The following is a 14,420-nucleotide window of genomic DNA, read 5'->3' on the forward strand; positions in this document are numbered from 1 at the left end:
AAATGGAAACCATTTACTTGGATTTGAAATAAAGTTTTACAGAAATAACAAAAAAAACCATTATTTGGAATTGAACCCACAGCATTTCACTTATAAAAGATGCTGCTACATTCTAATCATGCCAGTGCCTAAGGAAAATATACATAGTAGCAAAATTAGTAAGACTCTAGAATGATTTGTGCAATCTTACTTCTAACTTAGAATAAACATGCAAACCAGCAATGCCGCTAATGATAAAATCACCTTGAATTCACTGTAAAACACAAAAAACATACAAGTTTTTAATTTTCACCAGATAAATACATAAAATCTTTTTCTTCAAGGCTAAGTCAGAACAAAGTATGTGACTCTCAACAGTATTAAAAATCAGCAGGATCCAGCAGCAAAAACTGAAGCCTTTGGTCACAGTAGTGAAAACAGAAAAACAGAAAACAGACCAAGCAGGAATGAGAACAGAATGTACAAATAGAAAGGGAAAAGAATTCTCTGAAAAAGATAAACTCCAAGAAAAGGATTTAAAAGAATTAATGTGAATGTTTGAAGTGTTGAAGTATGTGTAGAGTTCTTTGACTTTTTATTGTGAGTATGGGTTTTGGCATTTTTTGGTGTTTGCTGTTTTGTTGGTTTTTTTGTTTGTTTGGTTTGGTTTTTGGGTTTTTTTTTTTTTTCCAAGAGGAAAGAGGGAGAAAAAAATCCAATCAGCGGTCTCATCCTATACACTGTGGTGTTCTAAGAATTTTCAAAATATGCCATTTAAAACTAATAGTAATAGTTCCAGCCTTAAATGTAAAACAATAGGAAAAAAGAAGAAACACAAAAACCCCTAAAACAATTCCTAAACCGCAATTCCCCATGTTCATTATCACTCCTCATCTACCCTAATCAGCAACAAGATACCTGCTGTATCAAGATAAAAAGCTTCCTCCTGTTTGCTCCAATCTAATTTCCAAGCAGAATACTAATAGAATTGAATACACCATTCTCACCAGATTCCTGATTTCACCAAGATATAGTTATTGTCAAATAATAATAAACACTTCATTTTTACTTTTCTGCCACCCCATGCCAGGTAATACGGGCAGCTACCAACATTAATTGGTCCTTAATACCAGACTTGCCCCAGAAAAAATCCTGCATGTCTCCCCTCCTTATTCAAGTATCCCCAGTGCTTCTCCTCCTCCCTTATTCCCCTGACCCGAGAAACTTGAAGTCACAGATGCCTCTCCAGCTCTGAGCTGCACCACTTTTCTGTGTCTTTCACTCACATTTCAACAGCCTCTTTTCACTTTGCTGACCCCTTTTTTGCATGACATCATTCCTCCTCCTCCTCCTATTTTCATCTTTGTCCATGAGTCCCTCTGCTCCTCTTATCCCCAGTTCTCCATCAAGCTTTACTGTCCTAAATGACATTGATCTTTGTGAGGCCAGGGTTATGTCTGACCTTGAGGAACACTTGAATCATGAAGGAATAGTAGTTTTTCCTGTTTATATCCACCATATCCAGATGAATTGCTGGCTGAGAAAAGGCAATACAGAGTTCCTGGAAAAATAGGCAGGTGGAATCCACTGCACTTTGTCGGCTGAAGATCCTTAACAATTTATAATTACTAAGAATAAGGGGATTCAAGTTCAAAGAAACACAGCTTCATAGAGACATCAGACCTTGGCTCTGTGGTTTTCTGAAATCTGCTTTAGCACAGTTTAGCCACTTTCACTTTCAGGATCGAAGGATCTGGGTCAATTGGCCTTTTGCATGTCTGAGACAAATCTACAGATATTGCCTCAAACCACCCATTGCTTTCAGTGACTAAATGTTCCATTCTTTAATTGACTTTTCTTCAAAGAAAAACAACAACAACAACCCAACCCAAACCAGCTATGCTGGAATGAGTGATTACTTACACAAAACAGCCTTAAGCTATTAAAAAGAAGCATGAAGTTGCACACTGGAATTTTTTATGCTCACATTTTTTGTATTTATTTTTTCAAATAGAGAAGACTGAACAGTGGGATTTGAAAGCCCAGTGAAACTAACTGCCAGATGAGTATCTTTTTTATGCCCAGAAAACCAAAATGCAAGGACTGAAAACAGGCAGAACAATCTCAAAAATCTACAGTTTTATCAAGAAACTTATAAAATCCAAAAATACTCCAGATCAGTTCTTTGTTCAACCTTGTAATAAATACTAAAAATTACCTATTAGAAAAATCGTATTTATAAATCGTTATGATCCACATGAATTAAGGTATATCCAATCCTATTTTTCTATTAAAACTGTAGCAGGTGGAACAGAATATCCCCTATAACTCTTATTAAAATTCATTGCATTATAAAACCATTTTCCAACACGCTGCAATCATAAGAGGCAAGGCCCAAAATGAAGATAATGTCTAATTCATCAACTGTACACTTTTGCTTTGTCATCTATATCTACACAAACTGCCGTCTGAATCTTCAGTGTGCATAATTGTTTTCTGTGTTTTCTTCTTTGTTCACATTGTTTTCTTCTTTGCTCCATATTATAAGTGTGTCATCTAAATGTTAATTATTTCTGCAAGGTAAATAATTGTGTGCTATGCATGTTTGTATTTTTTCTTCTGCATGTTACCTGTATTGAATCCTTCTGCTAAATTAGCACCAGTATAGTTAAACCAGCATCTGTCAGTTACAAGCATCATTACTCCTGACTTATGGTTTCATAATAATTGCCTAAAGACTATATGACTTGACTATAAAGAAAAACCCGAAAATGTGAAATTACTGAAGACAAAATCAGGAGTAAAAACAATCTAGTGTTTTTGGTATCTTAGCTATGCATTTGTTGGATGGGAAAAGAGATTATGAAGCCAGAAATACAACCATGAAAAGAGAAAATCTGAAACATTATGTGCCAGCGTGAAACAGTTTCACCCATCCAAAATAGCTGCATGAGTACCAGGGTTGTTATCACCTTCTGACACAATGGGATTCTCTACGAGTCTGAGCTTAATTAGGTCTTCAACCAGGCAGCCCCAAATTTTTTTCTGCATGCTGCACATAGTTTCTGTATATATCATATGCAAGCTGTCTCAGGCACTTCAAGCCTCAGGTTGCTCTTACAAAAGTTTATCCCAGAGTAGGATGGCTTGTAGAATAGACTGTCTCAGTTGGACAGACCTACAATGATTATCTAGTCCAACTGCCTGAACAATTCAGGGCTGACCAATTCTAAAGTGGGTTTTAGCAGAATTGTCCCAATGCCTCTCAAACAGACAGGCTTGGGATGTTGACCAGCACTCATGGAGGACTGTTCCTGTGTTTGACTATCCTAAAAATGAAAGAAATGTAAATAAATGCTTCCACAGGTCCAGTCTGAACCTGCTCTGGGGCAGCTCTGAACCATTCCCACACATCCCCTTGTCACAGGATACCAAGGAGTTGATCTCAGCACCATCCTCTCCACTCTCCCTCCTTAGAAAGCTGTAGAGAGCAATGGGGTCACTCCTCAGCCTCCTCCTCTCCAAAGGAGACAAGCTCAGAGATCTTTGCTGTCCCTCACAGGACATACCTACTTGAAGCCTAGTGCTTAGGTGGGGGTTTGGCTCTGGCTGGACACTAGGTGACACCAAAGCAGTTCTGTCACTCCCTTCCTCAGAGGGACTGGGAAGAGAAAATAAAATGAAAGGCTCACGGGTTGGGATAATGGCAGGGAGGGATCACTCAGCAACGACCATAACAGGAAGAACAGACTCAGCTCAGAAAAAATTTAATTACCAATCAAACCAAAGCGAGATAATGAGAAAATAAAAAACAAATCACCAAACATCTCAACTCACTTCTCCCTTCTCCCTGGGCTCAACTTCACTCACAAATTCTTTATACTCTGTTCCCACAGTGGCACAGGGGGCTGTGGAAGGGGGTTGCAGTCTGTTTAGCACCCATCTCTATCATTACTTCCTCCTCACACTCTTCCCCTGCTGCGAAATTTCTTCTCTGGCACCTGGTCCACCCCCTGTCCTTCCTTCTGCACTGTCTGCAGGGCTGTTTCTCTCATATTGTCACTCCTCCCTCTGGCTGCTGTTGTGCAGCAGCTTTGTCCTCTTCTTGAATGCGTTATCAGAGGCACCACCACCTTCCCTGATGAGCTCAGCCTTGGGGAGCCAGAGGGTCAGTCTTGGAGCCAGCTGGTATTGGCTTCACTGGATGTGGGGGAAGCTTCCAGAAGCTTCTCACAAAAGCCACCCCTGTGGTCCCCTTCTACTAAAACCCAGCCACACAAAGGCAATACAACTTATGTCTCACTAGCCTTCAAGAGATACTGATTGAGCTTCTTTCAGCAAATGGACCAAAGAGACAGAATGGGCTGACCAGATCAGCAAACTGGAGCAGTTGGATGTGAACAGATGTGTTGTCCTTTAGGGTCCTTCCACAAGATAAAGAAGCTTGCCTTGAAGGTAACAGCCTGGAACAGCATTAGGCTCAGAAAGCCATACTGGATCAAAAGAAAATTTCAACTTGTTATTATTCAGGCTTTATAAAATTAAACGTCTTTCTTTTTGCTACTTGACTAAAAATTAGTGAGGATGCTCAACTCTGTGTTTCAAGATCTACACAGCAGCTCTTCTAGAACTGCATACAGAGACTGGTAACACCCTTGGTTACAACAGAAATGTTTTAAATTTAACCTGAAGTAAACAATGTATCAGCGTTAATTTTGAAAGACATAAAAATATTCTGTAAAAAAGTCTGCAAAGCACTTGTTTTAAGCATCCTGCTTAATCTATAAAACTTGTGCTTTTATCAGTACAGGTACAGTGCAGCAACAAATGAGATCAGTGTCCTCTCTCATCTATGTCCTAAGATAGCATTTTTTTATAATTAATATTTTATAAATTGAAAAGATACATTTTTAAAGTAATTTGATACAGCATCTGTGGAAGAGGCTTTTAGCAATGCTCTTCTTTCTCGAAGAGCATGTTCCTTTGAAATACACATTTTATTGCAAAGGGTGCCTTTCTCTATTTTCAGGACTGTGCTTGGATGCTGTGGTGTGTCTTATCAGCTCAGTCATAGTCCATTGGCTTGCATTTTGTAATGTGAAATGAACGTACACTTACTTTTGGATTAAAAAAGGAAGACAATACAACAGAGTTGCAATGTTTTTGTCTGCAACGACAGAACACTTGCAATTCCAGAGATAATATTACCTGTGAGGGGCATGTAACCACCTCTCATTTCTATACTGACGATGCAGGGCTCTTGTCAGCCTTCCTATCTGCTTCATACAGAATCTGCAGCAAGAGTTTCCTAGATTCCATGGGACTGGGAGCAAAAGTTCAATTATCAACACTGGCAATTTGGACAACTACCTCAAAATCAAAAGGGGAAAAAAGTTATTTGTAAGACCACTTAAGGGACAAGTGGGAGACCAGTGCACTAACCTGCTCAGTAATCTAGATGTTTATACAGAAGCAGAGGGCAACACAGCTAGAATAAAAATATAAAAAGGAATGAAATGCTCACAAAGGACAGGTAAGAAATGCAACTCAGCACGAGTTAATGAAAAAAGCCTGTACTTAAAAGTAACGATTAAGTGGACAGATATGGTATGAGCCCATCTAAATTGGCAGCAGCACAAGAAAGGAATGCAGAAAAAGATTTGGCTGTTAGCATCGATCCCATGAGAAATACATCTCACTAGGTGTCATGGTGGTGAGGAGAGGAAAAAAAAAAGTAAAAGAAACTAATACAAAAGAGCCCCCTGAAATGAGTACTGTCTCTGAGATGCATGAAGCCATTATTTCCATTTCCTCAGCACAGCACTCAGATGTGTTGCAGTAGCCAGTCTGGCATTTCAAAGAGGTACCAAATAGAAAGCTCCAGAGCAAAATAACAAACAGGATCTGAGAGCAGAAAATTCAAAAGAAAAGAGATTATTTGGTTTTGCAGGGAGGAATGAAAGGCAGGAAGGGTTGCAGCCATTTTCAAATACAGGAGGACAATGAAAAAGCAGAAGCCTCTCACAGCCATTAGAAACATATAAAGGAGTAATGGATTAGGTGATATCAAGGCTGATTAAGGTTAGACAAAAGCCAAACCCAAGATCATTTAAGTACTGAGATAGATGCTTGGAGAAGCTGTGAAATCACTACTCAGAGGAACTGCACAGGTTTATCTGATTCTGCCTTCAGGCAAGGAGGACAGAAGGGTGACTGACTGCTCAAAGACCTTTCCTGCCCTGTTTCCATGATTTCTATAATTCTGCCCTGCCTCTAGCTCCCTCTAAAGTGGGAATGAAATGTGACATACCTCTAACCCTACCTGTAATGGCCAGCAAAAATGACAACTAATATGTGTATAAGGGCAAGAGACAGAAAGCTACACAAAGAAATACAGCAACTGATACAATCAATGTCACCAAACATCGCAATATGCATCCACACTTTCCTACCATCAACACTTCTAGCATTTTAAATTATCTGATAATCTAACATAGATCTCAATTTCTTCAGTGAGTATCAGTGCAGTCCTATATATATCTTGAGCAAACAATATAAAAAGGAAGAGAAGTCAGCCTTTTAAAATAATTTAAAATATGTCTTAAATTAATGAAATTCAAGATATTTTACTTTTCCTATGCATAACAAAATAAATCTCAAAAGCAGAAGATAATGCAAATACTCAGCTTCAACTCTTTCACTTTCTACTAGAATTGAAAGGACTTATCATGGAAGAAATAAAGGGAATACCTGTGACAGAGTTAGAGACTTCAGTGCTTTAATACAACATTGCCACCATTTCATGTTATCTAACACATGCAATTTCCCCCCCTGTGTAAGTAACACCAGAGACCTTACTACTGTGTGTCACACATTTATTTTTCCATCTTCGATAAAAACTGCATCTTGAAGGTTTCAGTTTGAGTTCTTCACTGCAGTCATGTGCTTTATGTATTTCCCTATTATTATTTCCAGACTATGATTGTGCAACATGAGTGTGTAGGCCGATTTGGGCACTCAAGAATCAGAGAGACAAGAGGATTCTGTTAATTCTCCACAGTCACATCCCTTCCCTATTTCCTAAATGAGAGCAATACAGATTACATACACTCCACAACTGTAATACAAATGTACCTAAAGACCTCACACAGACTCCAGTTTACTTTTCCAAACATCAAGTAAGAAATTCACTACCTCTGTTATAAAGACTTTAAACTACAAAAATAACCACCAGAAAAAAAAAAAAAATCACTTGGTCTAAGTTACCACCAAACTTGGCCTCATAAAAAAGGAGTCTATATTTTTTTTTTTTTTTAATTAAAATTAAGGTTTTCTATCAGGCCTTTGAAAAAAAAAAGGTTCTTCCTTCCATGCTGAACTTTTTATTAATTTCATTATAAATTAAGAACATGCTTCATATTCAAATTATAGCACAAAAAAAGATATGGCTAGAACATTTGCAACTTATTTTTTTTGTCTTTTAGAGCTATTTAATGCCTTGTTCTTATTAAAATCTCTGATTGTATTACTTAAAGCAGAAATAATCTAACATTAAAATTGAATTATTCTTTTTAATATCCTGCAGCCACTAATTGATAGTTAGAGAAAGTGAGAAGGTACTATTATCCCAGTCTCATCCAGAAGTAAAACTGAGGTAAAAAAACTAAACCACTTGCCCAGTGTTACATTGTGTGTCATGCAGGCCTGAAATCAGACCATGATTCTGCATGTCAGGCACAGCATTGAATTTTCTAAGTCTTTGTAGGACTTGGGCATCTGTCTCAAAGGAACTGTCTAACCATTTCTTTTTGTTATTGTGTTACATCAAAAAAGTGCTAAATCTGTGCTCCGCAGAAATGATTAATATTTGTCTTTAAGCATTTCAAAATACAGAGAAAGAGAAACATTTCAAAACAGAGAAAGAGAAAAATCAAAAAAAGTCAGTAGATCTAGTTAATCTATCATGATATCTAAACCAATTACCTAACAAACTGTCAGGCACAGATTTACAGTGACACAAGAAAAAAATAACCTTGAACATTTTTAAGAGTGTAGTATCTTTGCTCAATCAGTCCTATGACAGAGAATGTTAAAAGTACTCCTAAAAAATATAAAATTATGCTGGGACTGTGGCTTTTCAAGGGCTTTCTCTGTCCCTTGCTATTCTACTCCAAACCCTTCACTTCCTGTACTTCTAGTGTAGTTAAAACAAACATAAGACCTACCTTGATTGTACTAGTGTGTGCACCAGGATATTCCTTTTCCTCCAGTGTTGACCAACGTTGTATAAATTTCGACACCACGGGATCATCATAGTCAACTATCTGAAATCCTGAGACATTAGCTCCTCCAAACTGAATTTTCGACAAATCTCCATCCGTAAATCCCTGAGCAGAAAAAAAATTGTCTGTTATTTTAACAGTTTTGGCAGTTCTCTCAATAGTGTATAAAAAGCAAGAGTTACCATATGACCTCTACTGCAGAACAGTAAGCCAACATTTTCCTCAAACTGGATCCAACTTAAACCCTGGGCTGCCAGGATTAAGTCATCAGCTGCATCAGCCAGCAATGCTTCTTGCTGCCCACTAGACAAACCCTTCTATGGTGAGGAAGGGCTCAGTGGACCTGTCCTTGCCATCCTAAACATCCTGTTAATTTTAACAGGACCAGTTAGGTGAGAAAGGGAACACGAGGCATGAGTAACAGGCAAGCAGGTTTTAGGCAGGAATACTTACAGCCACAGCTGTGTCCTCTCTTTTAGGAACTCCAAAGCACGTGGAAGGACTTGCCATCTCCACTGCCTCAACCCTCTGACATAAAGAACTACTTCCCATTCTTAAAAAAAGTTCTTGTGTTCTGTTTTCTGTGATTTAACTTCACCCAAATAACCATACAAAGGCATTTACATGAAATAATGATGTCAGACGCTTCTTTATAAATGAATGTTGTGAGTGAATAAAAAAAAGAAGCAGCAAATTCAAACCTCATTATCAGAAGTTGCTACAATTGCTATACGAGATGGTCTTTAGTTACTGCATTTTAATGATCCTCATGTTGTTGCCTGCTAATGCAGACACTTCTACACTGATCATGTAACTTGATATTCATTGTATATTCAAACCTCTTCTCCATCTATCTGCATTTCTTAGTTTTCAAAATAGATCAATTTCTTGAATGACTGATCAGACTGGAGGAGAATATTACTACAGTCCAAAAAGAAGAAAGCAGGTGGATTCAGTGAAGATATGATTCAAATACTAGATAAGTTTTCCTTCTGGCAGAGAAAAACAAGTTTTTAAAATCACTTCCATAAATACTTTATACATGATATTAAACAGCTTTAAAACATAAGATTCAGTAATTTTTAGATCTTATGGACTTACTGTTACAAATTTAAAGCAATGGTTAAAATAGCAACCAGTTAACATCATGAAATCCACTGGGCACATTTTAGAGAATTTCCCTTAAGACTCAAAATACTGTTTATGCAACATTTGCAATGCAAACCACAGATGTCTAACAGATAATTTCTCACATTTTATAAGACTTTTATGCCTGCTTTATGAATATCAGCACCTCAATTTCTTTACCCAAAAATTAGTTATTAAGATAAGACTTTTATGCCTGCTTTATGAATATCAGCACCTCAATTTCTTTACCCAAAAATTAGTTATTAAGATATAGGAATGAAACCCCAGTGTTCAGCTTTTAAAGAGGCATTTAAAGCAAAAGATTTCTTCACACCACGGCACCCACATGACTCTTCAGAGCTCTGCCTGCCTGGAGGGGGAAGTGTTTCCATCAAAGGCCAGGAGGAGTCAGGGGTTATGCCTCAAGGGCCAGAGACACACCATGCTCCTTCTGTTTCCTCAGGCTCCTCAAAGCACTATGGAAGACAGAGTCAATTGGGGCCCTGCTGGAATTTATATCAAACACTGTCACAGTTCAAGATAAATGATAAAAAAAAATTGTTTGGTGGCACTTGCACTATACAGCCCCCAAAACTCTTTTCTTGACCAGGATAAATGAGATTTGGGCGTGCAGAATTTGCTTTGTCTACAAAAAAGGTCTGGATGAGTTCCTCTAGCTTCAGTAAGAAGGTGTTTATAGACTTTAATATCAATTAAAAGGCCCTTCACCTTTAGACACAATTAAAAAAAAATTCCCTTGACAGAATTTAGTGAGTTTTCTGAGCTTTCCCTGCATGAACACCATTAGCTCTACAGTCTGATCACCTGTGTTCAAGAAAACATGAATTCAGACTGATCACCCAGCCAACCTGAGGGATGAAATGTGGAAATCTGAGACTCACTAGTCTAGTAGAATGAAACGTGAGAACTGTGATTCTTAAGTAGTTTAAAAGTTGTGAGAGAGAAATCATCACCTTGCTGAATGAATGTATCATCCTATGATGCAGAAAGTTATTTCTCTATTTTACATACACTCTTTTTCTAAAGTATGTAGAAAAAGAGAAGTTCTATTGAAGGTGCTGAGCAACCTTTATTCCCATTGATGGGAATATGATAAGAGGTATTTAAAGCCTGAAAAAACTCAGCCAATAAACAAATATAATCTCAACGCAAGCATTAATTTAGCAAGGATAAAAATATTTAGCTTTTTTCTGTTTTCTGAGGTGTATTCAAAACAAAATACCAGCTGGTGTGCTTCCACAAACAGTCAAATGAGCAATACAGGTATTTTAAACACTAAGAATGCTTACCAGATTTGCAATGATATAGTGGTATCCTTTAACATGTTTACCAATTGTGATAACCTGTGAAAAAAGAAGAAATAGCCCATAATGGAGAATGTTCACCTGGTATACAGACAAAGATTGAAAGGCTCAAAATGCAGTGTGATGTAAAAATTTTTTAGTGTTAATGCCATGCAATGCTGAGTTTGTGTGCTGCTTATCCTTTATTTTACCTAATGCACCACTGAGCATACCCTTTGCTGCTAGAAATCAGCCACGCTGAAGTCCAAGTCCCAAGAGGGAGAGTCCCTCCAGACACAGGTGCTGAATGCTGATTGCTGTGGTGTGCATCAGGGCACAACCAGCCAGGAGAGAGCAGGCATCACGTGCCAGAAACACTGTGCCTCAGACGCCCACCGATTCTGCCCACTGACATTCATGAGTTATGAGGAAACCTTGTAAAGTTCAGATTGTTTATTGCCCTTAGTCTTCCTCACCATCTCCCTCAAAGCCAGCTGGAGGTTTCTCAACATCTCTGCTGGCACACCTATAGCATGAATTCTTCTCCCAAACAAACCCAACTAAGGCTCTGTCTGCATGGCGAAGTTTGCATTTTGAAGCTAAGCACTTCTCCAGAGGAAGGATGGGCAAGATAAGAGGAGTCTAGAGGTTTATTCCATCTTTTGAACAATGAACTTAAATTAAGAGAGGATGACTCATTCATTTCCTCTTTTAACATATAGCTAAAATATTCAGACTAGGTATCCTGAAACTTATATCAGGGTACTAGTGAACAACATTCCACATACTTGGTTTCATGAAGTTACAGAAATATAACTGAAAGCAGTTTTAACACTGAGTTTACATACTAGAGTTTGAGACTGAGAGGGATCACATTACAAAAGCCATGGAAGTAATGAAGTAATTAAATTGTTCCTCTTTTGAGGTGTATATATATATCTATATATATAGATATATATATATGATATATGGACTTACATATCCTAAAACAATTACCTGGATCACACTACTTAAAACTAAATACTTATTAAGAGGTTTAAGTAAGAAATATTTTCAAGGTGTGTTTCTTACGTTGCTGCTGCTTCCAAAGAAATTTCAGTTATATATAATTTCAGTAGATTAGCTCTTCTGTATGAAATATTTCTTCATCATTGGTACCTGAGAAGACAACCAGCAGCTGCAAGCCTCTGAATTAACGCTCAGTAACTCTGCTCTAGCTGCCACTGGGTACTCTTTTATTAACCCAGCTTGCTGAAACTTCAAGGATGCTGCCAGTTAAAACTACGAAAATTCAGTGGTATTTTCAGTGGTACCAAAAGCCACGATGAAGGAGCTGTGCACACAAAAGCTATTCAGCAGCTCAGAGGACCTTCTCTGGCAGGGATAGACAAGTAGTGGCAGTAATTACAGAGTTGCCTAAAGGGTGTTAGCAGGGTGAAATGAGATTCTGCAAAGGAAGCTGCCTGAGAAGAGACAGAAGCCATTTAATGAAGAGCATGATAACACAGACTTGCCAGATCAGAGAAGAGGAACATAAACTAGACTGAACAGAGCTGGGGAACTGAAATATTTTTCAACTCACATGAATCATTGAAATCTGAAGAGAAACTATAACACAAGAACAAAAACAAGAATGATAAAGCAACTTGGCAAATATATTTTGTGCCTATACAAAGATCCAAGGGCTACAAAGTCTAACTGGGTAAACCTGAGGCTGTCACCTCAGCTTAAAATATTTGCAGGGTAAATCAAAGCAAAATGAAAAGATTTGTTCAGTAATAGAAAGCAAGGAAGGAAGTGAAGAAATTGTTCCTTTCTGTGTTGAGCAATGCAAATAGTACTTTGGGATTCAACGAAAATCTGGTTAACAGAAAGCCTGTTGCATTTCTTGCAGTAAAAATACACAGAAAAAGAGATACTGATATGATGTGTTTACTTCAGGCATCCTCATAAAATGAAGGAAATATCTGAGGGTCTTTTTCAGGGCAGAAATTAAAGTAATTTTTCAAGAAATAAATCTTGTAGCAAATCAAGACCTAAAGTACATTGCTATTAGAAAAGAAAATCAGAACACACTCGAAGTATACTCGCAGGCCAAGAAATCCATTGCTCAACACTTCATTTCAAGAGAATGATAAAATTATTAGAGAATCATTTAAACTTTCTTTTGGAAATAGAAAGTGATTTTACCTTTAAATGTGAGGAAGGGAACTTACTGATTGGAAGAATAATGGGCTTAAAAACCAGACAAAAGTGCAGAAACAACTAGGCTATCTTCTGAAGACAATTACAAGACTAAACCCATTTGGGACAGCTGCAAACCATTTAAGAGAACATATTCCAGGGCAGACCAGTAAATTATTTAGAGGAGAACAACTAACCAGAGTTATATTAACTGTCCTGTGAGGCTGATTTGGTTGTTATCAAGGATTCTTCAGTGACATACAAATCAAAACAGCAGAAACAAAAGCTTAGCCAGCTGTATGTCTGAGGAGTAGCACAAGTCTGTGGGGATAAGCTGAGAAACTCTAAAGGTCTAAAAAAGGCAGAATCCATCAAAGTGCAACTAGGGCAAGAAAAATATCCCAGAAATGCAATCCAAATAAGAAGCAGACAAAGACAAAAATAGGTCTATTATGAAACAAAGATTGTAAAAATTAGTTGTAACTGAAGGGAAAAGAGAGTTCTTGTCTATAAAAAGTGGCTGAAAGGTGAAACTAAAGAAAAGTACAGTCAGCCAAAGTTTCACATCAGAAGTTATAATGAATACTACATACTTATTTTAAAAAGAATGTATAGGATAGTAAGGTAAATGCTAAAAATAGTCTTGTCAAGATCGAAACATGTCAAAGCAGTATCTTTCTTTTCTCTGGTCTGATAATCAAGAAGCAGCAAGATGTGACATCCTGAGTCTAAAAAGGTGATTGTTCTGTAGGACATCATTAGAAACTCACAAGAGACATGGACAAGAGAAAAAGTCACTGTAAGGTAGGTAAAGAACCGTTTGAAAAGCCACACAGAACCAAATGAAGATGACCTATAAGGACTACTTATGTCAAACATTGCCCTACATTGTACATTTCTTGACATTGATAAGTAAGAAAATGATTTTTAAAAACTGCAGATGATAGACAGATCAAACTCTCAGAGGTTAAATGCTCTTTAAGAACAGGATCAAATTCAAATTTATCTTGAGAACAGGATCAAATTCAAATTTATCTTGAAAATCAGAAAAAGAGGTTGTGGCTATGAATTCCAAATAAAACACACAAACATAATGTACTGCATTAAGGACACTGCTCATTGTCTGAGCCTCCTCAAAATATAACGACCTTCAAAATAAAGACCAAAATAACAAGCCCTTCAAAAAACCTTCAAACGAATACATCCATACTCTGATGATACATCCCTCCTGATGCTGCACAGTCTCACATGACGAAGCTCAAGCCAACAGGGAACTATCCTTACAATTTTCCATTGTGCTCTGCATGCATGAAAAGTAGGAAGGTACAGAGCCAGTAAGAACTTCCTAGGCTCCAGGACTGAAGTGGTAGATTTCAAAGTACTGCAGTAATTTGAATCAGAGAACCATGATAGTGTTGCTAAAAAGAAGATTTTTTTTTTTTAAAAAGTCATTTTGGCAAATAATTTGCATGGGTGGAGAGAAGACAGATTTTGCTGCTCTTTTTAAAGCTCGGGAGGCGTTAGCTATGAAAAACAGCATCCA

The 14,420-nt window shown here is 37.5% G+C and overlaps 1 protein-coding gene across 5 annotated transcripts in view; it reads right to left on the reverse strand.

Annotated features, from left to right (window-relative positions):
* Positions 1-14,420, reverse strand: part of GRIA2 (glutamate ionotropic receptor AMPA type subunit 2) — an 89,143-nt gene that overhangs the window by 28,840 nt on the left and 45,883 nt on the right. For all 5 annotated transcript variants that reach the window (XR_009274661.1, XM_058803664.1, XM_058803662.1 and 2 more), the window contains exons 5-6: positions 10,700-10,753; positions 8,205-8,366 (exon numbers count right to left, since the gene is read on the reverse strand). Coding sequence is in view for 4 of the 5 variants with exons in the window: in XM_058803664.1 (XP_058659647.1) it covers positions 8,205-8,366; positions 10,700-10,753 (216 nt within the window). In the remaining variant the exon portion in view is untranslated. The remainder of the gene's footprint in view (positions 1-8,204; positions 8,367-10,699; positions 10,754-14,420) is intronic.

This window comes from Ammospiza caudacuta, chromosome 4, assembly GCF_027887145.1.
Source record: "Ammospiza caudacuta isolate bAmmCau1 chromosome 4, bAmmCau1.pri, whole genome shotgun sequence".
Lineage (NCBI taxonomy): Eukaryota > Metazoa > Chordata > Aves > Passeriformes > Passerellidae > Ammospiza > Ammospiza caudacuta.